Here is a 24199-nt window from a genome sequence, read left to right as displayed (position 1 = left end):
ATGAGAGATATGAGGGATTATGAAGATAAAATAATAAAATGATTTGCAGAATGATTTAAAATCTCTTTCCACCACCACGAACAGGAGGCTTACGACCACCCATGGGCTTATTGGGTTGAGCAGCCTCAACTTCAAAGATGAAACTTCTGCTAACATCATCATCATCACCATCATCTTCCGAGTATAACTCAATAAAGTAACGACCACTCTTGATACTACGGTCAATGGTCCAGCTGAAAGCAAAGTTGTCGTTATGGTGATCTCCCTCCCAACGACGAATGGTCTTGATGAATCTGATTGGATAAGAAATTTTAGTGTCAGAAAATAATCAAGGAGTGCATAGATGGGGTTTTATTACCTTCCGTCAGATGTAAACAAATCAGCATAGACACGGTCATCACCATCACTGGGCATGTCATCCACAACAAATTGAACTGTCTTGCCAGTACGGAATACGGCATTGGGTGCAGGATAGTCAAAGAAGTCAACATCAGCTACTGCCTTGGAGGCAAACATGAGAGCAGCACCGAGGATTGTGGATGTGATAGTGGAAAGCTAGAATAAGAAAGATTAGTGCCGCTCTAATAAGCAAATATCTAATTAGCTATACCTTCATTGTAGTGGTTGAGGTAAAAGAAAAGATGTGAATGATTTGGAAATATTTTTTTTTGATTGTTCATAGCTTGGGGTATTTATATATGTTTGATTTATTTGTCAGAAATGCATAAAAGTAGTAACATTTTGTAAATGACCATGTAAAATAAATATTTAATCAATAAACGTGGAGATCAAGGAGTTGGGTAAATTTCTGGTAAAGGGGGACGATCCCTCTTTACCTTTTTTTTTTGCCACCCAAAAGTTTTCAAATTAAAAAGTTATCTCTCCCACCCCTGACACATATTTTTTAACAGTAGTAATGCATGACAGAGTTTCTAATTAGAATAATAGATTTAATTAAAAAGAAAAAAATCACAATATACAGATAAATAAGTAAATAATAGTATTAAACGAGGCCTCTATATGCTTGCTGTGCTGTTCTACCAATCACAGTATCATGCGTATTCTTATCGGTTTCATTCTTCTTAATGACAGGACTCACAGGCTTACTTGACACGAATTGAGAGAATCTATTCATAAAGGAGTTGGAACTAATAGAATTCTGTCGCGTATGATAATGTTGTTGTGGTTGTGGTTGTTGTGGTTGATCATTTCCATTGCTCAATTGGTTCGCCAGTAACCAATCACGATGAATTTGATCTTCTATTACACTCTGTTGCGATCGCACAGACGATGTTCTTTTTACTTTCAGATTAGCTGCTGCTCCAAATCCAAGCTTTTGTGATAGACTACGCGTCATCATATCCCCTGTAGATGCACGTTTCCTATCCACTTCAGATTCACCAAGGCCATTCCGGGTTAAGGACAATCCGCGCTTAAACAAATCATCCAAGGACTCCTTGGAGCCTCGACGTAACGAATCTAAACTGGCTCGCGCCATGTCGCTTGTATCCTTTAATTTACGGAACCGGTTACCAGAACCAGTAGACGAAATAGAGGATGTATCACTGTAATCAAACATACCACTACTCCGCCTGTCATTGACTCCAGGTATAATCTTGCCCGTAGCCACTGCCTCTAATCGTGTTTCACGTATTGCATAAGCTGAATTTAACACAATCTGAATATCATCAATTGGATAATTCTATTTAAGGGCAATTAATATAACAACTTTGTTTCTCTCCCTTTTTTTTTTTTTTACAATACTTTACTTGCAAGATGCGCATATTATCAGCAAAATCGCCCTGAATGAGTTCTTGACGTATACAGCTTTATACAATAACAAAATAAGGTTTTCTCTTAGTTACCCCTTGTGCCCTAAATTTGAAAAAAGATGTACTTACATAAGCATAGCGACAGCGAAATCCAATAAGAATTCAAACCCCCCCTCTTTTTCCTGCATTCCACGATCAGCCAAAATAGAATCCCATAAACGGATGAGATCAGGCAGGTCCCATTCTTGCGAACAAAGCACAGTAATCCAACGGAATGCATAATATTGCTCCTTGATATCTTTCTTTCCCAAATCTCGAAATAAAGGCCTATCAAACCAGGCCAGACGTTGACTCATTCGCCATAATGTGGCATGAATACCTGTACTCGCATCCGAATCCAATGACCTCACAAAGTGATCACGACCATCTGACATTAATGTCGTAAATACAAAGAATGAATCTGCTTCAGCATATGCTTGTGAAGGTGGATCATCATCCGCCGCTTTGGCTGCAAACACATAATAAATCGGTGCCAGAATCTCGTTCATGCCTTGCACATAACCTACTCCCGGGTTAAGTTTGGCATAAATAAATAATATACGTTCAATCGCCTCCCAATGATAATCCATCACTTGTGTATCTGCATCCATCGCTTGTTGACCCTTTAATTCTACATGATGATGTTCTCGGTTTCCCATCCTTTCCTCATTTAAATGGGCTATACGTCGAAAGATGGTTCGACGGGATGAAATATAAGGACAGATGGGTTCTGCCACCTTCTTTTTGTAGTCGAATTTAGGTGCGAAAGGTGTAGATGTACTGGGCTTATTATTGGTAAAGGCAGTCGATAGCTTTCGTACAATATTACGTGGTGTGGAAATCATATCTGTCTCCAGCATGCCTGAAGAAAAGGATCGTACCGAACTCTTGGAATTAGATCTTGCTCTTGTGGTTGTACTGTTGGTAGGTAGGTTGGATGATGTACTGGCTGTGAGTTTCATAGATTTCTTAGAGGCAGCAGAAGAAGATCGAGGACGACCCATTAAACCAAATGAAAATCGACGTGGCTTGTTCGTTACGGTGGGCTCAGATATTTCGTCTACTGCATGCAATGGATCGGTCTCATGCTCTTTTACTGTTGCTGGTGGTGGTGGTGGTGGTGGTAAGGAGGAGGGTGACAATGGGTTTAGTGGGTTCATAGGCACATGAAGTTGAAAAAATGCAAAGTCTGGTAAAGTACGTCGTACATCTTTATCAATTTGTTCTAATATCGAATTATCATGGAAATATGATGCCCATTTAGATCCCCGTTCAGCATTTAACGGCTAAAAAAACAATTTTTTTTTTTTTTTTTTTGAGTTATTCAAGGATTGTAGAACAATAATAGAAACTTACATGATCCACAGAGGGTGGTTCTTCTGATGGATCCTCTAATAAATCCTTGACCCAATTCTATAAAAGCATTGAAAAAGACGTTAATATCTCTAGCCTTAAACTACAGCACAAAAAAAAAGTATTGGCTCACTTGCATAGTAGGTTAATCGTTTGTCCTTTAACGTGCTTTCCCACATTCTTTTGTCAGGTGGCAAATAGCCTAGAAGCACTTTCCAAGCGGTTGAACGAAGGCCCGGTTCATCAGGAATACCTTTGGTTATTCGTTGGTTTAAACTGTCTTGTATATAGGAATTTTTTTAAAAATGTATATACCGTGAAAACAAGCTTCTCGAAAAGACTTCATGTCAATTACAGGTGTCCATTGTTCGTTCAAGCAATCATCCTCCGTACTTAAAACAAGTTGAAAGTATCTCAATCTATACACCAGTCAATGTCTCATCATAAGAATGGTCCATAACTTTATTGTTCCTCACCTTTCTTTATAAGCTGACTCCATGTTTTAAACTTTATAATAATAGTATGTGGGGGAGAAAACAATAAAAAAAAAATGCAAAAAAAAAAAAAAAAAAAAAAAATTAGAAATGGGCTAAATAACGCTGACAATAAAAAAAAAAAACTTTCTTTTTTAGTTTGTGTTTCACCGTTTCACCTTATACAATAAGAAAGTCAATTTTACAGACTTATCCATGTACGACATTAAGATAACGTCTTGTCAAAGCCGACGTTTTTGAGATGCAATGCTTGTTTCTTTGAGGGTCCTCTATTCATAAAATAATTCTGACGGATCATTCTGGAAGGACAATTGCACAAAAATAATAACCAAAAACTTTCTGTTGGGTTCCTACTTGTAAATTATACGCAAAATTTCTTTTTTTTTATTATTGGCTAGTATTCTTATTAGCATTGCAGCTCCTTTGCCTTGCCTTATTTGTATATCCTGCGTAACGTTAAGCCGCTTTTCTATTTTGAAGGTCTCTGTTGGGAGCCATATATTGACTGGAGGTCGAGGAAGTATACCCAGAATAGGCTGGGTTCACCACAGGGGCAGGAGGTGGCACAAAAGAAGTATCCAAACTAGTTGTCTCTTGTGCTTTGATACCAACATAGCTCAACATCGTTTTCATCAATCCTTGCTTTTGCTGATTGGGAATAGCGTCAAATGCAGGATCTAATAAAACATAATCATCATTTCTCTATCTTTTCATTTCTTAATTCACCACTTACCACTTGTGGGTAATGCATTATCATTTGCACTCAAGCTAATAAAATACGCAAAAGGGACCAACCATACACACAACCCAAAGAACGCCGCGATATCCATAAAAGGTCGATAATGGCTTGTGAAGTATCTAAACCACAAAAAGTGATTGGCAAACACCAAAACTTTTTTTTTTTGGGCCGTTAATACATAGCCACTTTTATCTCTCCTGATACTTACTGCAACTGCCAATAAAGGGTACACTGGTTAAACTGATGAATGGGAACGTCTCCAGGTTCAGACTATATACAAGGTGACATAAGATGGAAAAGGCTAAATAGAAAAATGGAAGACGATCAAAGATCCAAAATAAAACATGTAAAGATATAATAACCTTTTTATTTTTTTGGTTTTGTTTGTTTAAGCATCACCCCACGTCAGTTTGGTTTTTTTTTTTTTTTTTTTTTTTTTTTTTCAGCAAGGAAAATCAAAGTATACTTGCGATATAATACGTACAGCTGTCATTGCTTTAATGACCTTTTTTGTATATACTGAATATTCTTCAACCTGCACAAACAATAAGTATATACTTGCATAAATAAACATAAATAGCTACTTTACCAATTCAGCAAGATAGTAAAGTCCACACGCTACATTTCCCGAGATGAAAACATGTTAAAATTAGCAGGCTTTGTTGTTAAAAAGAAATCGCCGTCCAAGGTCAAACTATACCTAAACTAAGTATAACAAAGCAAAAGGCAAGGCCTGTAGCACCATAAGCTACTAAATGCAACACGCTAAACATAATGTAAAATGAAAAGTCAACTTGAGAAAGAACACAAAAAAAAAAAAAAAATGTATATATATATATAGGCTCTAGCTTTTTTTTTATCAGCTCGAAAAGGCTCCGCTACAACCGGAGAAATCATCCTGTTATGCTTATCCTGCTTAAGGGCAATTGACTGATAGATACAAGAACAAAAAAAGAAGAGGTTTATTTTAATTTTTTTTTTTATACAAGACTATATTGTGTTTAATCTTCCTCATCCCAATGACCTTCCTTCTTGAGAGGCTTGGGGCCACCAGCAGGCTTGGACATGATGATTTGATCAACACGAAGAATAGTTATCGCTGCGTCGGCAGCTAATTTATATGCACTGTACTTGGAGGCAAGAGAATCAAAGATATTTGCCTTGGCAGCATCCAAAGTACCATCCACCTCATTCTCAACATCAATACCAACACATAATCCAGCATCGCCTTCTTGATAATGAGCAGCATACAAACGAGAGATAACAGCGGTAGCTTCTAAACCGGCGTTTTCACAGAGAGTACGAGGAACAATCTCAAGAGCTTCAGCAAACTTCTTAATGGCATGTTGGTTCAAACCAGGTGTCTTGGCAGCAACCAATTGAAGACGCTTACTTAATTCCATCTCAACAGCACCAGCACCAGCCAAAAGACGGTTATCACGAGTAGCAGCCTTAATGACATTCACACCATCATCAATAGCACGCTCAATATCATCCATATGGTTTTGTGTAGCACCACGAATCACAATGGTGGTTGTACGGTTGGAGGATTCTTCTTGACGGAAGACAGTAACACGATCAGAACCAATCTCAACAGTCTCAACAATATCACATTCACCCATCTCTTCAGCCATGGGTGTACCTAAACGAGCTAAAGCAGTAGCTCCAATCACACGACAGAGACGACGTAAATCAAACTTGGAAAGCACCTTGACAGCCATGATATTGTATCTGTTCAAGTAATGAAGTGCGAGCTCACCAATACCGTTACCGGTAACAACAACCTTGACACCAGCTTCAGCGAGATCTTGGAAGATCTTTTCGACTTGCTTCTCTTCATCTTTGCTAAAGTTCAACATTTCTTGGGCGTTATGGATCAAGACGGTTCCCTTGGTCTCGGTTTGTGTAATGTCCAAGGGACAGGTAAAGACGGCAATTTTAGCATGCTTCACGTTTTGGATCAAACCTTCGGGTTCACGACCAAATACCATACCACGAACTACACGCGATTCATGAATACTGGAACCCATCACTTTCACAACACGCACATTGTCCACATTGAAATCCTTGGGATTCTTGGGCATAATGTTCAAGGCAGCTTCAACAACCAAATCTCCCAAAAATTCCTCATAACCATATTGCTTTGAAGAAATCGTGGCCTTAATGGTCTTTAAAAGTTCAGTACGATCAGTCATGGATTCAATCTTGTTGACAGATAATTCTACATTAATTTTTTTTAAAAAAAGGATGAGTTTTTCTTCTTTTTCATGCCAAAACTAATTTACCTTCAAGAAGGGCCAAGGCACGATCTCTAGCTAATTCGTAACCTTGGACTACTTCAGAAGGATGAAGACCAAGCTTTAAAAGATCAGCAGCCTTTTGCAAAAGTTCACCAGCAAAGACAATGACCAAGTTGGTGTTATCACCTAATTCACTCTCTTGTTGTTGGGAAGCCATCACCATAAGTTTGGCAGCAGGATGAACAACATCAAGTTCACGAATAATAGTAGCGGCATCGTTAGTAACGAAAAGTTTTTCGAGATGGTTAATAATCATCTTGTTACGACCTAGTAGTTGTAAAAAAAGATGGTCAGCCTCAGGCGCAATAAATCTATTTCAATCTTGTTCAAATTACCATTGGGTCCCATGGAGGTTCTGACAACTTCGGAAAGTTCATGAGTAGCGTCAATGTTACGAAGAACAGCTTCTTCTACACCTTGAGAAAACTACAATGTTTTTGGTTAATATCATCATCATCATCATCTGTCCATATTCTTATTTTACTTTGTAACCATCCTTAAAGAGTTGAGGAAGGGTGCTTTTGGGTACACGCAAGGCCATTTTGATCTATAAAAAACGCGTTTATGAAAAAAAATAAAGGCTAAAAAGAAATAAAAAAATATTCCAAGAGCTTCTTTTTTTTATAGGGTGTAAAAACTGTCAAAGAAAAAAAATGTTTTTGGCTCCCGCCTTTGTTCGACTGATTATAACCACAGCCTTTTATTACTCCATATTGTTAGCTGGTGGAATAATCACTTTCTTAAATTTGATGAAATTCACTACAATAGTACAGTGTCCTCACTTGTCAGTAACAAGATTGAAATGGGAACCCGTGCCTGGCAAAGATGGTTTTTTTTCTGGTTTATGCTTCAATGATGGGTAAAAAAAAAAACTTACTGGGCCCATGAGCTGGATAAACATGTCGCACTACATTGTGACAGCTGGTCCCATTCCTCAGGGGACCAATATCACGGCAAAATCTATATAGCCATACCGGTGCGCACGCAATATTTTTAATCATCAAGGTCACTTTTAGAAAAAAGGCACAATGTCAAGATAATTGTGTGTCTTGTTATATAATAAAGATATGCTTTATGTTGACTGATGGACATATGTTGACAAGTTATTATTTGTAGATAATCAAATCTTGTTAAATGTTTGAAAAAAAAAAAGAGTTGCCCTCTACATTGTTTGGTGTGTGTATGCCTATAGTTTCCCACTTTTGCTATTGATCACTTCGAAAGTAGATCACCTACCAGTTGTTTAAGTAATTTTAGTCAATCATTGTGTCTTACTTACATAATAGAACTTATTTGGCTCGTACCACGTATCACCTGTGATGACTTAAACATGTATAAATCCAACATTCTACTTCAAAAACTCATAATACATTTACTCGTTCCAATACGAACACTATTGAGGGTAAAACATTTAATTAATGATTCTAACATATGGTTGTTAGATAGGATGCGGCGTAGCTTTCGCTTTCTGTAGCCAAACTTGGTACGCTTTTTGTAAACTCAAGTTGAAAACTGTCAAAGTCTTAAATCTCAGGATTTCACCTTGGATGAACGTCGTTATCGGTAATTTGGTTGTCAGTAGTAGCTTTTAATGATAGTGAAGTACATTTTATAAAAAACAAAAATCGATCATCCTATGAAGTTTAGGCGTTATGACATGTCAATCGACGTTAAGACTTATGTGTAGACCATCACGTGATTCAAAAAGTACGTTTGAAAAAAATACGGAGGTCTAGACAATTCCCGCGTCAGCGACGTGGCTAACTATTTCCAAAATAACTAGACATTGATTTTTCCTTCATTAAAAGAGTATGATTATGCAGCATCTCCTTAAGTGCTCGAATAAAAGAATGGCATCAGAGTTTTCCTTGGGCTTTTTCATTCTATCATCTGAATCGTCTTGAGCTAACAGTAATACAAATTTTGCATTAGTATGAACATATACAGATACGATAAAAAAAAACTACAGTTTCAGGAGAATAACCACTTCATTCTTGAAAATGTAGCTGTTTGTATCTTTTTGTAGCTTTCTAAAACATAATGAGAATCAAGACGAATTTTCATTATTATAACATTAATATCAGATATTTTGCTCTCAGATTCAAAATAGCTATTATTCGTTGACAGCGTAAAAAGCGCCACCTTAACACGGAGTCCTGAATGATTGGTAGTATCTTAATTGATGTTTCTGTTGTGTATTGTAGGCAGACGGCAGCTAACACGGCCAGATGTGATTGAGTAAAGTAAAAAGAAAAAAGAAGGTCCCACATGATTTTTTGGGTCAGGATGTGCTTTCATCTTCTCGTGGTCTGACCTGTAAACCTAGTCATATTTGGGGACTGAGCGAGGCACCTTTGATTTTTTTACATGTTCAAATAGTTGCTTATTTATAAAAATTTTAGTTCTTGAAGTATTTGCAAATGTAAATGAGTAATAATGATATCAGTATAATTAAAGTGGGTTATATATTTAGTGTTATGGCGTATGGTTTTTTGCATATAGTGATTTGAGGCAAACAGTGATGCTCGATCTATTCCTTGTCTAATAAACTAACTTTCACGAGTATTAAATTCAGCACTTGATTCGATCCTAGTCTTGTTATGAGTATATAGCTTAAATCTTTTCAATTTAACCACCAACACGTAATTCCTCACTGCAATTTACTCAAAAACGTTTTGATAGGGGCAGAGTGCTTAAAAGCAACGGTGGATGCAATTCTTCTGGATATTAAAAAAGTTAAAGGGGTTTAACATTACTATGTTAGTTATTAAATAGCATACACATTTATTATTTAATATATTTTTTATATCAGGCCCAAAGTACTAAATGTAATTAGCAAATGTTTAAGTGTAAAAGGAATTTCATATCATGTCATGCTTTTCATTTATATCTGCTGCTTATTGATTGATGGTAAATGTCCTAATATAACCATTGTTTTCAACAAAGATTAACTGCTGTATGTCGAAATGGAAATTAGGAGCATTATTGTTCCCATTCTCTTGTGGTCTCTCAGTAGGAGGGGCTTGCTCTTGTGGAGGATTAGCCGCTGGCGATTGTTGATTCGTATTGGCTTGTGGTTGATTTTCAGTAGCTACAGGTTGGTTCATGTTATTGGCTCTGGGTAAATTGTTGGGATTACGACCCAGACGTTCCTCCAATGTCTTCAACACTTGGTCGACCGCTCTTTGAGTCATGCGTCTCATAAAGGTATATTGATCTTCATTTAAATAACCCACGAGGTTTGCCAGATCCAATTGAGAAGCCCGGTCTCTCATACGTCTTTCTATTCTAGCGACGCTAAGCTCCAGCATGTTTACGTTTTCAATCATTGCCTCTACACTATCAAACAAATTACCCACGCGATCTTCCAAATTATCAACACGAACACTCAACGAGTTGTTTACATTGTCAGATAGCAAATTGATTTGGTTATCTAAGTAATCCAGAGTTTCTTGTACGGATGATGATTCGTCTGCCTGTTCATTATCTGAACTGCTACTCCCACCACCGCTACCGTTCGAGCCACTTCCATCACTGTCATCACCACTGCCTCCACCATTACCGTTATCATTAGCTGGGTTACGTCTAGCTTCTTCAGCCCCTTCGTTATTTCCAGCATCATTACCATTGTTGTCACTAATTTTACCCTCGATTACTTCTCTTCTACTGCCTTCCATTATGTATGCATATTCAGATGAACCTGTGAGCCCTTCAGAGTACACATAAGATAATGGAATGCCACCATCACCTTCGAAGTTGGCTACAGTATTGCCTGTGTTTGGAGTGGGCACAATTTTATGAGAAGCATAAGCAGTTCTTGTCTTTCTGTTCTTTGCTTCTGTATGAGTTTTAGTACCACTGATGCTAGCACTGTCCGTCATAGGTCGCCTTCTTTTAGAAAGGTTGAGTTTTATGGACAAAGTATTTGTTCGAGACATTTTTAATCGATGAATGAAAAATAAGAAAGGAAACTTCTTTTTTTAAAAAATAATTGTATGTTAAAAATATTTGATAAATTTTCTTTATGAATCGTGCCACCAATTAACAACTTTTTTTTTCTAGCTAGAAAGGCCACCCGTATAAGCGAGTTTCAGGTATAATTTCATTATATTCCATGCGCGGAATTTCTCTAAAGCATCATCCCGTTGTAGCTGGTTCGTATGCTAAACCTCTTTATAATACAATTTGCAGATTTCAAGTTCAGTTTTTCAGTAAAGAAGGTTCGGATATAATTTTACAGGTTTGCTATAAAAAAATTGATAGAAATTGACAGATAGAGCAACAGTTTATCTAATTCATGATAAAACCGAGCCTAGTAATTTCAGCTGTAGAAACGACATTCACCCTGAATACCTTTTTATTGATAGATTGGACAAGTTCTCAAGAAAGAAAAACTAATCAACATGAGTAGAAGGGTCTAATGAAAATAATACTAGACTTATTTCATACAAAAAAAAATAGGGTTGGGAGAGGAGGTAGACAACAGTCATGTAGCGTAATTTCGGCATTATGTGTCTGCGTGAGTGTTTTCTAATGAAACATAAAAGGGTTACTAAAATGACAATTAAGGATTTAAGACAATCCCTCGGCTTTCCTCGAAAAGGTGAGTAATCCATGTTGAATCATCAATGCTAATAGGCCTAAACACAGATTGTCTATTAGAATTCTAGAGAGACTAACTAGGAATGCGTTATTTTCAAGCAGAAGCATATGGCTAAAATTCGATTCCAGTGATGTTACACACATTCTCCTGCATCCATTTACATTAAGGTAAAAAAAGTGAGGGGTGAAGGGTTTATTTCTTTTTTTTTAAAAAGGAGAAGGGGGGGGGATATAATCTATTGTTGCTGTTGTACTCTTCCTACGGATCCAGTTGTCAACTGACCAAACATTTCATGAATTTCGGCTTGATCATCGCAGTGTTGTAAAAGCAACGGGTCAGGTAACTGCAAGGCATTCTGTAACTCTTTCATATTCATTTGACAGTATTCGGCAGCCCAAGCAATATGAACACCTAAAATATGGTTTCGATACAATGCTTGGCTCAACTTTAAAAACTCCTGCAAATCCAATTCGTCGTATGCCTTAAACAGCACTGTTTGCGACGAATACACATTTTTCGAAAGCTGCGACATGATGGTGGGAATCACATGATCATGTTGTGTGCTCTCAATTGAGGGGGACGATGAGGCAAGATCAAGAAGTGACTGAAAGCGTGCAGAATCGCTCAGCATTTCTTTTTTCGAGAGTTTGACGGTTGAGCAACCGGAACCCGTAAAACAGCCTCCGCAAGAATGACAACTCATGGCTAATGTAATGTAATGTTGAAAAAAGGCAAAAAAAATATAAAATTCAAAACAAGAAACGATAAGCCACTTTTTTTTTTGTGTGTGTGTGTGATTATTTATTGACAAGTCAGTCGTCGTCTTCTTCGCTGTCGAATGGAGTAATGTCTACATCATACTCTTGTTTAGTGTCAACGTCCTCGTTGGGTTCTACAAAACTGGGTAATTGTTTGGGCAGATCCAAAGGCTGTGCCGTATTAGTGTGACGGATATACTGTACATCGCCCACACTGCCATGACTGGCTCTTCTCAACCTATCGGTGAATTCACGCTCACCATCATCATCATCTTGTGGGTTATTCTCATCCACGATATTCAGATTTGTATAGGGAGCATTATTAATGACCCTATCAGCCAGACTACATAAGCGTGTACAATCCTTATCGGATAATGCCATGCCTCGATGCACTTTGTATTCATGGCTGGTGGGTAAGATTTGTTCTATTCTTCTTTTAACCTCGGTCGAATCCAACTCGGTGGGGGATTCAATAATGGTCAAGATATTCTCAGCAAATTGAGTGACCGTATCGTTAATGATGTCACTTCCCAAGAAGCGCGCACAATCTGCTACCAAGGCATCATGAGCAAAACGAGCGTTTTGGTTATTGGCTAGTGCTCCTGTGAGTCTACCTCCCGAACTAATGTGCGCAGTAGATGTTTGCTCGCGTCTGTCTGAGCGTGAACCCATATCACTTTTTTTTTTGGGGGAGAGAGAGAGAGATGAGAAATAACAAAAAATTATAAAGAGAATAGATAGTTACTTGGATTGAATGTAATCATAGAGTGATTCTTCTCGAATATCGACTTTCTCTCCCGGAGCTCTTGCTTCTGCATAACTCATTATTTAAAAATATATATGAAAAAAAAAAAAAAAAAAAAAAGATAAATAAAAAAAAGCTCCTAAAAAAAGCTTTTTTTCAAGATAAATAAATAAAAAATAGTTAAACTTTAATTTTCATTCGATTTGTTAATAAAGTAGCATTATTCATATCCAATTGAAATCCATCAAATGCATTGGGAGGTTTTTGTTGATGCAACAAGGGCTGATGGTGACGGTAATTGATGGGATCCGCCACACCACGACTATGCAAGGCTAATTTCTGAGCAATGGGTAGATTCTGATTCTGTAAAGCCAGCGGCACCTGAACATGGGTAGTCGCTGGTGATGGTGTAGGTGAAATGATTGTTTGTTGTTGTTCTATTTGTTGCTTTTGATCCATTAAAGATTGTTCCTCGCCCATACGTTGCACAGCATAAGTAATATCAAATATTTCTCGTAAAGTAGCGGCATCCGGTGTGGAATACATACTGTCTTCCATCAAATCATCCCCGTCTTGTTCAATCTCTGGTGGAGTCAATAGAGTGGACTGGACAGTCTTTTGAACCATGGCTTTCAACTCTTGCTGTTCCACATTTTGTTGATGACGATAGGCCTTTGTTTGTATTTGATCCTCGGTCAAAACAACAGCATCTTTATGAGGACGAATGAAGGGTTCTTCCGTCACCCAAGGATGATTCAGGAATTGGTCAATGGTATATCTCTTTTTGGAGTCGACACAGAGTAAATGGTTAATCAAGTCTTTGACCGAATCGGACATGGTGTCCCACCAAGGGCTTAAATAGGTGAATTGACCTTTGGCAACTTTTTCGGTTAGGATGGGAATGGATTCATCGTAAAATGGAGGGAAACCGCATAAAATGGTATATAAAACACAACCAATGGCCCACATATCAACCGATTTCGAATACAGTTGATCACATACAATTTCTGGAGCTGTATAGCCCACTGTACCACAGGGAGTAAAAGTTGAATTGTCCCAAATGACTTTGGATAGGCCAAAATCGGCTAACTTGACTGTACCGATGCCACCACCGCCAATGCCTCGAATGAATTCACCTTCATCCTCCTTGGTGTCCATATTGTCGGTGGGTCGATAAATGGGTCGCTTCAAGGGCTTGATCGGAATAGGGTCGAATAAGATATTTTCTGGCTTGATGTCTCTGTGAACAACACCGCATTCTTCATGAAGATGGCGGACCGCCAATGCGACTTGGGTAATCACATGGCGAGCCAGGTTTTCGCTGAAATAGGTTAACTTTACAATCTGATGAAAGAGCTCGCCTCCTTGACACAGATCCAACGTTAAAAAGTAGTTCTCACCCGATTCGGTGTAGTGAATCAGCTGTACGATATTTGCATGGCGCACGTTACGCATGATCTGAACTTCCTTTATTATATTGGCTCTCTATAAATCAATGTTTAAATAAATCACCATGATATCATCTTTTTTTTTATTTTAGCCTTAGCGTGCTTTTTCTTTTGTTACCTCTGTTGCCCTTGGTTTCTTTTGGATGCTTTTATGCAAATGGCGTTGACCATTATCCTAACGACGAAAAAAAAATAAAAGAAGGGTAAACAAACGGAGATAACGATGTAAATGATCTTGTTTTTTACCATCTTGTCAGATTTTGATTTCTGTGCGACTTTAATTGCGACTTTCTTTCCAGTTTTGGTATCACGAGCTTCATAAACGTTCGAGAAGGCCCCGCTATAAAAGGACATATTGGCAACTATAACAGATAAACAAAATAATAACAACAACTTACTCTCCCAGTTTCCTTGTTATTTCAAATCTTTCCAAGCCAGGATAAGAAGGCAATTGACTCCTTCTCTTGTTATCTTGCTCCACAAGTAAATTAGCCAATTCATCAGCCGTATTTAAATGTTTCCCATCGTTTTCTTCGCCCACCATTGTCATATTATCCATCGAGATTTCTTTCTGTTTCTTGTTGTTGCTGGAGGGTTTTTTGATTGTGTATTGGAGGACCTTAATTTCTGGTGTAGGTACTGCTTCTTTTTTATGATGGTGATTAGTAAAAAATCGTTTTTGTTGTCGTTCTTTTCGTTGACGAAACAGGTCTTTTATATGTGAGAGCATTTTTTTTTTTGGAACTAAATAAGGGGGATTTTTTTTTATATATGACGAAGTGGTGATGAAAAAAAAAAAAAAAAAAAAAAAAAAAAGATAAAAAAACGCATTGGTATTTTTTTTTTAATTTATATTCTCAGAAATAAAAAAAACATGACGACAACTGAGGGAATAAAGATTATGCACAATGCAATCGACAACCCCATTCATCATTTAAAGCGTGGTGGAAATATAAATCGGATGTTACAGCCTTTCGACATTTAAGCCTGGCCAATCAAAAAGGATTTCTCTGTGTAAAGTTTATTACTTCTGCAATTGCTAACGGCAAAAAGTTTTCACTTTAAAGCTGCAAAGAGCAACCGATTCACACTCTACAGCTTTCTCTTGTCTTTTATCTTTGCTTCTTTTCTCCACACGGCCGGTCTTGGCTTTGCGCCTGCCCAGTATAATATTAATTGATATGAATGGACGAAATTAAAAAAAAAATCTGTATTGTTTATCATAGATGCAGAATTCACATTCAATCAAGCAACTAAATCGAGTATGCATGTAAGGTAAGGCAATCACAAATAATTTAATAATGGAGACAACACTTTTTTTTTGCCGTCTTGGCTGCCCCCCAAACAGCACTTGATAGGTGCAGTGCTTGGCGCTTAAAAGAAAGTGTTTAAAAAAAAAAGAAGTAAAATAAATCAGGAATTCCATGCAGAGTAAAAAAGGATTAGCTGCTGCAGAGTAGAATTTTGAGTCAGTTGCAGTAAACAAAATCGATTTAGCTGTGAATCGCTGCTCTACTCAGCTTTCCCCGCTCGTTATTGTTTCTATGAAGCCATACAACCCGAAAAGAAGTTGACGTCTATTCACGTGACATGTCATTTTTAGGCTTTTCTATTCATAATGGCACGCTCGATTTGTTTGTGTGCAAACAATTACCAAGCTCAGCAGATTTTACATGCATGTAAGAATGGGCCGATTTGTGCTGGAGTCTGATCAATGACTACCTGACATAAACCACGCTTTTCTTTTTTTTACATTTCTTGTGGGATAGGTTACTGCCTATGGCCCCTAGTGTGGGATTTATGCTCGCATTTATAAAAAGTCTTTAAAAACACAAAACACTGCCCCGCAATAAAATCAGTTTTCTCATATAAAAATGAATTTTTTTTTTTGTGGTTGTTGTTGAGGGGAGAATCTATATAAACGGAGGGAGGAACAGTAGGAGTAGGTTGTGTGTGTGTGGGATGAGTACTATTATAATGATTAGAAACCAATCTTCTTGTCCAAGTTATCTCTAGCAGCCTTGACAATAACGTTGGTATCAGGGAAGGCAAGACCTTCGAGGTTAGCAGCATAGGGAGTAGGAACATCAGCACCAGTGACACGAGACATGGGAGCATCTAAATGCCAGAAAGCATCGCCTATACAAAAAAAAGAAAAGAAGGTTACCTCGTTAGTAAAAGACTTATACACTTTTTTTTTCCTTCTGTATAACTTACTCTCCATGATTTGGGCAGAGATCTCGGAACCAACACCGAAAGCAGCCCAAGCGTTCTCAACAGTAATGATGTGGTTGGTCTTCTTGATGGAGTTGAAGATGGTTTCGGTATCAAGAGGCTTGATGGATCTAAGGTTGATGACTTCAGCAGAGACACCGGTCTTGGCCAACTCCTCAGCGGCCTTCATGGCAAAACCAACAGTTCTGGAATGGGCAACAATGGTGATATCCTTACCAACACGCTCAATCTTGGCCTTACCAATATCAATGACGAAATCAGAAGACAAAGCTTCGGCAGACATGGGGTAAGAGGTACCGTATTCAAGCTCGTTCTCGAGAACAACAACGGGGTTAGGGTCACGAATAGCAGCCTTTAACAAACCCTTGGCATCCTCAGAGTTCCAAGGAGAGACAACCTTGAGACCAGGAACGGAACCGTACCAGGCAGAGAAATCTTGAGAATGTTGAGCACCGACACCAGCAGCAGCACCGTTAGGTCCACGGAAAACAATGGGACATTGAACGAGACCACCAGACATGTAATGGGTCTTGGCAGCAGAGTTGACAATTTGATCAATGGCCTATAAACATGAGAAATGTCAGCCTTTTTCTTTCTTTCTTTCTTTCTCTCTCTCTCTTTCTCTTTCTCTCTTTTCTCATTTTTCTCCATGATAATCTTACCTGCATGGCAAAGTTAAAGGTCATGAACTCACAAACGGGCTTCAAACCACAGAAAGCAGAACCAACAGCAATACCAGCGAAACCCATTTCGGTGATAGGAGTATCGATCACACGCTTGGGACCGAACTTGTCTAATAAACCTTTGGTAACCTATTAAGAATAAAAAAAAAAAAAAAATGTTAAAACTCCGTTGTCTACCCTTGAACCCGAATCTACCCCAATCTTTTTTTATATTTTCCCGGATTGTCCCATTTTTTTTTTTGCACCCCCCCTAACTAAACAAAACGCGGGTTTTTTTTTTTTTGTTTATTTTTTTTTTCTGCTGTTGATGATGCTGTACCTTGTAAGCACCATTGTATTGAGCAACTTCTTCACCGAGAATATAAACTTTATCATCCTTGACCATTTCTTCCTCTAAAGCTTGGTTCAAAGCTTCACGAACAGTCATCTAATTTTTCATCAAAAAAATTCATTAAATTTTTTTTTTCCAAACACACAACCTGAATTTAATTTTTTTTTTTTTTTTTTTTTTTTTTTTTACCTCAGTTCCAGTAGAGTTGAAACGTCTTTGTGTAAGAGCAACAGCAGCAGGCTTTACAGAAAGAGTGGCAACACGCTTGGCAGCGGCAGGAGCCATACGGTGAAGAGTTGCAAGCATTTTTTAATAAAAATTTACAAAAAGTGTTAAAAGAAAAAGGGAAAAAAAAAAAAAGATATAAAAAAAAAGGGCACACTTAAAAAAAAAAAAGATAACAAAAAAGCCCGTCCTCGCCCGCTTTTCGCGCAAAAAAATCAAAGCGCGTCACACTTGAACTTCTTTCAAACATCGACCCAGATCTCCCCTTCGATAAAAAAAAAAAAAGCTTTAATATCTTCCAAATGCGTTAAACCCGGTCCCACCCTATTAAAATCCCGTTTTCTCTTTTTGACAGTGATGTTTGGAACCCGTTGTCCTTTAATCGCAACTACGCATTGTTTTGCTTAGGATCAGAACATGTTTGTATGTATGTATATATCAAAATATAAATACAGAACAGATGTCCGGGACTAATCAAACAGTCATTCACCGCCCTTTTATATGATAGATCTTATCACTACACAACTCTTACTCCGTAGGATCATTATACAGAGGATACAGCTATTTTATTTCGGACTGTCTCAATGCCCTTTTTTCTTTTCTCGCTTGTTTATATACATCATATCATGTGAGTAAAACAGTAGATCGTATCGTTGTCGGTTGCCATGGTAACCTTTCTTTTAATAATGATTGTTGTCGGTTGCTATGGGAACCCTTTTTTTTTACATAGCCCTAAAGTATAAATCATAGCCTAGGTTTCTTTTTTCTTTTTTTTGGCAGCCAACTTAGATACGTTTAGCTCTCAATTCTACAGAGAAGAAAAAAAAATCTGTTTTAGATGGTGCGGATCCGGATACATATTCTTTTAGTGGCCAGAGGTCCGTGCTGTAAGATTTGATCTTGTCAAGATAAAAATCGTTCAGATTCAAACCCCATTTAAAAAAAAAAAAGATTTGAACAAACATCCATTTTAATACTACATCCCTCCCCACACGTTTTATTTCATTGAAGGATTTACACACACACAAAAAAATCAGAAACTTAATTCTTTTTGAACAAATTGTAAGGTTTAGAAGAGTTTGAGGCTGGAACGGTAGACGTCGTACGAGGTGGAAGAATCTTTTCCGTCGTCTTTTTCGTCGTGGCATGAATACTACCAGTGTAGACAGGGACCACACTCTTGGGAGGTGGTAAAACCTTGTCTAACTTACCCAAGTCTTCAACAAATTTATCAGGTGTAATAATATGAGTGGATCCTATAAATTTCTGTAAGTATATCACCTCCATCATCCTTTTTCTTTTTTCTTTTTTTTTCTTACCAATATAAACTTCACGGTCAAAGGTCTCTGCGATCTCATAAGCGGATCGGATTTCGGAATACGTCATACCACCCACAATAAAGATAATAATGGGAGGGCCCGAAGGAGGTTTAGGTGCAGCCTAACAGGAAAAGACAGAGGTTTTAATATGTAAATATATATAGATAGATAGATATAAGAATATAAAAATGGGCTTACGTTGGCACCTGTGGATTTCTTATGCCACTGAGTTTTATAAACCCGCAACTTGGGTACCTCCTTTACGACTTCGGATGGATCTCTACGAAGACTCTTTTGACGAACATTCTTGCTCGTATAATTGGGGAATAAACTTTGATCGATGGTATTATCAATATGACCCTGTACGATACGTTTCACCACAGGCACATAACGTGACAAATCAAAGGGAACCTCTTGCTGGATGTTCTTCTTCTTCTTGCCCTTCTTGGTCTTTTGTCCTTGTCGATTGGCGGATTTGGATAATTGTACGCCTAGCAAGGTGATGTTTTCAATCGCATCCTTGAACTCTTGGTCCAGACGAGCGACCGAAAGCAAGGACTCGAGATCTTCAGGATCCACCGTGTCTGAAGTGGCAATCCAAAGCAAAATCAGACGGGTCTTGACCATGTTGCTGGTAAAAGGATCGTCCAGGATAGGTAGTAAGGACTCTACCAGGTTCGTAGGCTGCTCTCCATCGGGAGTTTCTCCACATGCCATGTCCTGTTCTAACAGACCAATCGTCTCTAGATTCTGATCCTTGAACTCGGTCATGCAAGCAGCGGCAATATTCATATGAGCCGAAAACTAATTTATATGAACATTCTTTTTCTTTTAACCATCATCAAAATGCATATACAACTTTTTTTTTTTTTTTTTTTTTACCCGTGTCTTCATTTCCTGATACTGAGGTAAATTACCAATCATGTTCTTCATATCATTTAAACTCACAGCCGTTGTAGGACCTCCACCCGATGAAATTTTGTTTTCATTCAAGAACGCATTAAAATCATCAATGAGCTTTTCGGTGGTGGAAGCAATATGCATATGACGAATGGCGGTATAGACAGGATCGGTTTCGATCAAGGTCACCTCTTGATCCTGCGTGGTACCGTCTTCCTGCGTGTACTTGTATTCGTATTTGAGACCAGCGGGGATTTCTTCCACCTGAAGTAAGTCCGCTACCATGGCTTGGTAGGTGAATTCATGTAAAAAGGGAGAGATATGATCAATCGTACGATCCAAAATAATCAATGTGCCACTAGGAAGTGCAGGATCTCTTGGAGGCTTTTTTTTTAAAAAAAAATATGTCAGTATCCCCCTTTCAATAACAAAGAGCAAAAAAAAAAAGTTCGAAAAAAAAACTTACAGGAAATTCGGGATTGGTGGCACAAAATGCATCCAATTCGGCTTGAACAAGACGTGTTAAATGCTCGGGAATACGTCGATTGATGGTCTTTTTATCATCCAGGGGACGATGGTATCGGATCATTGGATTTTCACCAATGGTAACACACACACATAAAAGCTAATCGTAGCAACGACAACAACAACAAAAAAAGTGTAAGTCTCTATTTTTTACGCACTTTGTTATGGGATTATCCAACTTACCTGTTTAGCAATGTCCTCCAGTTGAGATTCAATTTGTGCTGGACTTGATTCATCACTGTTGGCAAACAATCCAAGAAACTTTCTTTGATCATCCAACGTATACACACAATTTTCACGCACTAAAGAGGATAGCGTTTTCTTTAGTAAGAGAGAAGATGCCAAGTAAGTTAAGTAGTTATATTTACCTAAAAAGTCGACGTACATTTCCTTTAGACTTCTGATATCATTCGATGCATTTGCTGCATTTAAAAGACGAGTAAATTCATTAAAGGTATTATTCTCCAGTCCTACAAGAAAGTTTCATTATTAAAATACGCCAACTTGCTGACTTTTATGTTTTTTTTTACCGTTGATAAAGTGAACATGTGCGGCTGCATACATTGGGCCTTCGGGACGAGAGAAATCATCCACGAGACGAGAGCAGGATTCGATACAAGGTGTCAGGATATAAATAGCTTCGTAACTGGGATACGGTTGTCTAGGTTTCTCAATATTCTCTACCACTATAGCAAAATGAACGTTAGTTCCCGGTCAACTTTTTTTAAAGGGAAAGAAGGCTTACAGGTAACCTAATACATGGAGTAAGTAAATAAATAAAAAATAAAAATGAAAGGGGAGGGGTCAATTTACATTTTCTTCGAGAATATCGTACATTTTACAAGCTGAATTCAAGATTTTGGAAGAAAGACTGTCGACCACAACCAACTTCCATCTGCCAGCAGGATTCACGGTTTTGATGAGTTCCAAAAATCCTATTTTATTTTTTATTTATTTATTTTTTTATCAGCATGTTCTTTATAAAAGTAAGAGTCATGTTCAATGGTTACGTTTCTTGAGAATTTCGTCAATGCCAATCATTGTTGTATATAAAAAAAGAAAGGGGCAAGAAGGAACGAGGCTAAAATCAAAAAATAAAAAATAGGGCTTATTTTAGAGCGGAAGATGAAACGAGATAAAAAAAAAAGGGAATGAGGGCTGAGGGTACTGTGAGACAAAGAAAAAAAAAAACTGTGATGGCGAGGACGTTTCATACAAATAAGAAGTGGCTGTTGTAGGCTGCAAGGCTATTATTCTATCTATTTACAGAATAAACGCAAGTCACAAAAGAAAGATTCATGCTTATTGACATTCGTGTAAAATGTTGTTTAACATCATAAGGTGGATCACTCCTCTATGTGGGCTACATGTATGCGCCGTCATAAAAAAAGAAGCAACTTTAAACTTTTTTTTTTTTTTTTTTGCTACAGGGTGATGTTTTCCTGCATCCCAACCAAAAAATGTCCACAAAGACCTATTTTTGGTAAAAAAACGAGGGAGTGGATTGAATGGTGCGTAACACGCCCTTATACATCGGTCATTTAATAACTTTTTTTTTTTTTCTTAGCTTGGACAACCTTTTTATAAAAAAAAAAAAAAACCTTTTTTTTTTACGATTTAGATAGATTAACTGTTTTTTTTAAATTAATTAAACAAGACCCCTCTCATTTTAAACGATTCATCTCGATCTTTTTTTTTGTTTTTGTTCCCCCCGTTTCGAAATAAGCAAACATGGATCAAATAGAACAAGCCGTAATGTATGCTCTTGGACCACAAGTGGATCCTAGCTTAAAAGCGCAGGTAAAAATTCATAGTTGGATGAAAAAAAAAGATTCATTAGTTGTTAAAACGCGTTTCATCCCTTCTCCAAAAAAAAAAGGCAAACTCATACTGTGAACAAGTCAAGAATTCTGACGAAGGTTGGCAATTATGTATTCAATTGTTCATGAAGGAGCCTAAAGCGTAAGTAAGCATGTCCCATTTTAAAATAAACATTGCTCATTCTCTTCTCTAGACTTCCTGAAGCTCGATTCTTCTCTCTCCAAGTGGTTGAAAATACACTGAGAAATAGGTATAAATAAAAAAGATACCCATAGTCATGCTATATTACAGCCATTAATCTTAATGATATACAGATATGACAGTTTAGATGCTGCGGCCGTCCAATATATTCAGCAAACCATGATGGAATATTTACGCAGAGAATTTGTTGACAATACAAACATAGGATCCGAAGAGGCCTGTAGGTTGATATAGTGATAAATGGGGGGGACACACAATGACTCACACTTTTTTTTTTAACCCACCTAGTTATTCGAAACAAGGCAGCACAATCACTTACGATATTATTCACACACGTATACCCTACTGTCTGGCCATCGTTCTTTAAAGACATGATTGCACTTGCCAAAACCCCCTCGGACACACCTTCTCATGAGAAAGCCGCCGATTTCTTTTTGCGACTTTGTATCAGTATTGATGAAGAAATTGCCCGTATGGATATTCCTCGTACCCGTGAAGAAGTCATCCGTAACACACACATCAAGGATTCCATGCGTGTAGGCGATATTCAACTATTGGCTGCATTCTGGTTTGATCTCTTACAAGAGTTCAAATCCACGAAACCCACCATTGCCCAATTAGCCTTGAAGAACATTGGTTCCTACATCGCTTGGATGGATATTTCGTATGTCGTCAATGATCAGGTCATGACCGTTTTATATGAATTATTAGCGAATGAGGCCTTGCGTATTCCTGCTTGCGAGTGTTTGGCCGATGTCATCAGTAAAGGCATGTTGCCCATGGATAAATTAAACATGCTTCAAATGTTGAACATCACAGACATGCTTCCCCGATTAGATTTGGTAAAGATAACATATCCCCCCCCCTAATGAAATCTGTCCGTCCCCCCTAATCACATAACCTTCCTTTTATTTTTCCCCGTAGTCTGAGCCAGAATTTGTGGAATACGTTGCTCGTTTGATTAATGCTTTAGGCACCGAACTCTGCAAGATCTACACAGAAGTCTCTCTTCCTGCAGAAGGAAAAGCCGCAGCATGGACCATGATTGAACAAGTCACTCCATATTTGCTGAGATTCTTGGCTAATGAATACGATGATACTTCATCCGCCATCTTTCCCTTTGTCAATGACATGTTGTATATTGTAAGTATTAGTTTTTTTTTTTATATCTGTATCACTATTTTTTTTTTTTTTGGATTTTTTTATCTTATATATGATATAGTACAAGAAGCAAAAGAAACAACAACAACCACTTTCTCAAGGACAACATGAATTTTTGGTATCGTTATTAAATGTTCTTGTGGTAAAGTTGAGATACGACGATGAGACCGAATGGGATGCAGATGAGGATGAGCCCGAGGAAGAAGCCTTGTTTTTTGAAATGAGAAAGGTACCCAGGAAAAAAAAAAGAGAGAGAGATCTATTGTATGTGGAAAAAAAAGCTAACCTTGATAGAACAGAACCTTCGAATTTTTGCCGAACATATTGCCATTATCGATGAAGAGTTATATGTGCGTTATATTCACTCATTTGTGATGGACACTTTTAATAAATATAAAAACGGGACAGAGTTAAATTGGAGGGATGTCGAGTTATGTCTTTATGTCCTTTACTGTTACGGTGAGGCGCTTCCTAAAGCTGCCATGGTATTCGTCAATCCCGATGATACTTTGAGTCCTTTGGGTGATTTGGTGGCTGAAATGGTGTC

General features: G+C 37.8%; 11 protein-coding genes across 11 annotated transcripts; 1 reads left to right on the top strand and 10 right to left on the bottom strand.

Moving 5' to 3' along the window:
• Positions 1–4: 4 nt before the first annotated feature.
• Positions 5–847, bottom strand: EV154DRAFT_504523 (uncharacterized protein). The gene is made up of 3 exons (XM_051601065.1): positions 611–847; positions 359–555; positions 5–293 (listed from the first exon to the last, which is right to left on the bottom strand). The coding sequence occupies exons 1-3, from the start codon at positions 614–616 to the stop codon at positions 56–58; spliced, it is 441 nt and encodes a 146-aa protein (XP_051458878.1). The 5' UTR covers positions 617–847; the 3' UTR covers positions 5–55.
• A 32-nt stretch (positions 848–879) lies between these two features.
• Positions 880–3834, bottom strand: EV154DRAFT_504522 (rab-GTPase-TBC domain-containing protein). Its single transcript, XM_051601064.1, has 7 exons — positions 3641–3834; positions 3480–3583; positions 3302–3417; positions 3168–3224; positions 1902–3097; positions 1770–1827; positions 880–1702 (listed from the first exon to the last, which is right to left on the bottom strand). Exons 1-7 carry the CDS (start codon positions 3661–3663, stop codon positions 1004–1006), a joined length of 2253 nt encoding a protein of 750 aa, XP_051458877.1. The 5' UTR covers positions 3664–3834; the 3' UTR covers positions 880–1003.
• A 280-nt stretch (positions 3835–4114) lies between these two features.
• EV154DRAFT_537450 (transmembrane adaptor Erv26-domain-containing protein) lies at positions 4115–5170 on the bottom strand (the record flags this gene model as incomplete). The annotated part of the gene is made up of 4 exons (XM_051604214.1): positions 4115–4335; positions 4392–4550; positions 4606–4698; positions 5098–5170. 4 exons carry the CDS (start codon positions 5168–5170, stop codon positions 4115–4117), a joined length of 546 nt encoding a protein of 181 aa, XP_051458876.1.
• Positions 5171–5334: 164 nt separating this feature from the next.
• Positions 5335–7335, bottom strand: EV154DRAFT_441291 (T-complex protein 1 theta subunit). The gene is made up of 4 exons (XM_051596952.1): positions 7182–7335; positions 7033–7123; positions 6683–6964; positions 5335–6618 (listed from the first exon to the last, which is right to left on the bottom strand). The coding sequence occupies exons 1-4, from the start codon at positions 7236–7238 to the stop codon at positions 5399–5401; spliced, it is 1650 nt and encodes a 549-aa protein (XP_051458875.1). The 5' UTR covers positions 7239–7335; the 3' UTR covers positions 5335–5398.
• A 2259-nt stretch (positions 7336–9594) lies between these two features.
• Positions 9595–10635, bottom strand: EV154DRAFT_550622 (uncharacterized protein; the record flags this gene model as incomplete). Its single annotated transcript, XM_051604936.1, has 1 exon — positions 9595–10635. The coding sequence occupies one exon, from the start codon at positions 10633–10635 to the stop codon at positions 9595–9597; it is 1041 nt and encodes a 346-aa protein (XP_051458874.1).
• A 787-nt stretch (positions 10636–11422) lies between these two features.
• Positions 11423–12038, bottom strand: EV154DRAFT_504512 (uncharacterized protein). The gene has a single exon (XM_051601063.1). It carries the CDS (start codon positions 12001–12003, stop codon positions 11536–11538), a length of 468 nt encoding a protein of 155 aa, XP_051458873.1. The 5' UTR covers positions 12004–12038; the 3' UTR covers positions 11423–11535.
• On the bottom strand, positions 12039–12912 carry EV154DRAFT_504511 (uncharacterized protein). The gene is made up of 2 exons (XM_051601062.1): positions 12804–12912; positions 12039–12734 (listed from the first exon to the last, which is right to left on the bottom strand). The coding sequence occupies exons 1-2, from the start codon at positions 12881–12883 to the stop codon at positions 12113–12115; spliced, it is 702 nt and encodes a 233-aa protein (XP_051458872.1). The 5' UTR covers positions 12884–12912; the 3' UTR covers positions 12039–12112.
• A 71-nt stretch (positions 12913–12983) lies between these two features.
• EV154DRAFT_418499 (kinase-like domain-containing protein) lies at positions 12984–14795 on the bottom strand (the record flags this gene model as incomplete). The annotated part of the gene is made up of 4 exons (XM_051595838.1): positions 12984–14288; positions 14370–14426; positions 14498–14591; positions 14650–14795. 4 exons carry the CDS (start codon positions 14793–14795, stop codon positions 12984–12986), a joined length of 1602 nt encoding a protein of 533 aa, XP_051458871.1.
• Positions 14796–16232: 1437 nt separating this feature from the next.
• EV154DRAFT_418584 (thiamine diphosphate-binding protein) lies at positions 16233–17785 on the bottom strand (the record flags this gene model as incomplete). The annotated part of the gene is made up of 5 exons (XM_051595842.1): positions 16233–16390; positions 16469–17048; positions 17149–17298; positions 17489–17596; positions 17690–17785. 5 exons carry the CDS (start codon positions 17783–17785, stop codon positions 16233–16235), a joined length of 1092 nt encoding a protein of 363 aa, XP_051458870.1.
• Positions 17786–18766: 981 nt separating this feature from the next.
• EV154DRAFT_418635 (Sec1-like protein) lies at positions 18767–21033 on the bottom strand (the record flags this gene model as incomplete). Its single annotated transcript, XM_051595844.1, has 8 exons — positions 18767–18981; positions 19045–19165; positions 19243–19848; positions 19927–20328; positions 20411–20473; positions 20653–20771; positions 20838–20939; positions 21000–21033. The coding sequence occupies 8 exons, from the start codon at positions 21031–21033 to the stop codon at positions 18767–18769; spliced, it is 1662 nt and encodes a 553-aa protein (XP_051458869.1).
• A 1002-nt stretch (positions 21034–22035) lies between these two features.
• Positions 22036–24199, top strand: EV154DRAFT_504500 (armadillo-type protein). Its single transcript, XM_051601061.1, has 7 exons — positions 22036–22269; positions 22349–22431; positions 22484–22540; positions 22605–22711; positions 22780–23333; positions 23416–23634; positions 23714–24199. The coding sequence occupies exons 1-7, from the start codon at positions 22201–22203 to the stop codon at positions 23990–23992; spliced, it is 1368 nt and encodes a 455-aa protein (XP_051458868.1). The 5' UTR covers positions 22036–22200; the 3' UTR covers positions 23993–24199.

The sequence above is a fragment of the Mucor mucedo genome (assembly GCF_025094135.1).
Source record: "Mucor mucedo strain NRRL 3635 chromosome Unknown EV154scaffold_33, whole genome shotgun sequence".
In the NCBI taxonomy this organism is placed as follows: Eukaryota; Fungi; Mucoromycota; class Mucoromycetes; order Mucorales; family Mucoraceae; genus Mucor; species Mucor mucedo.
The sequence above is the reverse complement of the archived record's forward strand: the minus strand, read 5'-3'. Positions and strand labels throughout refer to the sequence as shown.

What these genes read in the sequence shown, in the direction of transcription:
- EV154DRAFT_504523 (XM_051601065.1), bottom strand. An exon ending in TTGTTTACATCTGACGGAAG is followed by an intron (nt 294 to 358) that starts GTAATAAAACCC and finishes TTATCCAATCAG; the next exon opens with ATTCATCAAGACCATTCGTC.
- EV154DRAFT_504522 (XM_051601064.1), bottom strand. Translation starts at nt 3,663, where the DNA reads ATGGAGTCAGCTTATAAAGAAAG. An exon ending in GAGTCAGCTTATAAAGAAAG is followed by an intron (nt 3,584 to 3,640) that starts GTGAGGAACAAT and finishes ACTGGTGTATAG; the next exon opens with ATTGAGATACTTTCAACTTG. An exon ending in TCGAGAAGCTTGTTTTCACG is followed by an intron (nt 3,418 to 3,479) that starts GTATATACATTT and finishes GAATAACCAAAG; the next exon opens with GTATTCCTGATGAACCGGGC.
- EV154DRAFT_441291 (XM_051596952.1), bottom strand. Translation starts at nt 7,238, where the DNA reads ATGGCCTTGCGTGTACCCAAAAGCACCCTTCCTCAACTCTTTAAGGAT. An exon ending in TCTTTAAGGATGGTTACAAA is followed by an intron (nt 7,124 to 7,181) that starts GTAAAATAAGAA and finishes AAAACATTGTAG; the next exon opens with TTTTCTCAAGGTGTAGAAGA. An exon ending in TGCCTTGGCCCTTCTTGAAG is followed by an intron (nt 6,619 to 6,682) that starts GTAAATTAGTTT and finishes AAATTAATGTAG; the next exon opens with AATTATCTGTCAACAAGATT.
- EV154DRAFT_504512 (XM_051601063.1), bottom strand. Translation starts at nt 12,003, where the DNA reads ATGAGTTGTCATTCTTGCGGAGGCTGTTTTACGGGTTCCGGTTGCTCA.
- EV154DRAFT_504511 (XM_051601062.1), bottom strand. Translation starts at nt 12,883, where the DNA reads ATGAGTTATGCAGAAGCAAGAGCTCCGGGAGAGAAAGTCGATATTCGA. An exon ending in TATGATTACATTCAATCCAA is followed by an intron (nt 12,735 to 12,803) that starts GTAACTATCTAT and finishes CAAAAAAAAAAG; the next exon opens with TGATATGGGTTCACGCTCAG.
- EV154DRAFT_504500 (XM_051601061.1), top strand. Translation starts at nt 22,201, where the DNA reads ATGGATCAAATAGAACAAGCCGTAATGTATGCTCTTGGACCACAAGTG. An exon ending in ATCCTAGCTTAAAAGCGCAG is followed by an intron (nt 22,270 to 22,348) that starts GTAAAAATTCAT and finishes CAAAAAAAAAAG; the next exon opens with GCAAACTCATACTGTGAACA. An exon ending in TCAATGACATGTTGTATATT is followed by an intron (nt 23,635 to 23,713) that starts GTAAGTATTAGT and finishes TATATGATATAG; the next exon opens with TACAAGAAGCAAAAGAAACA.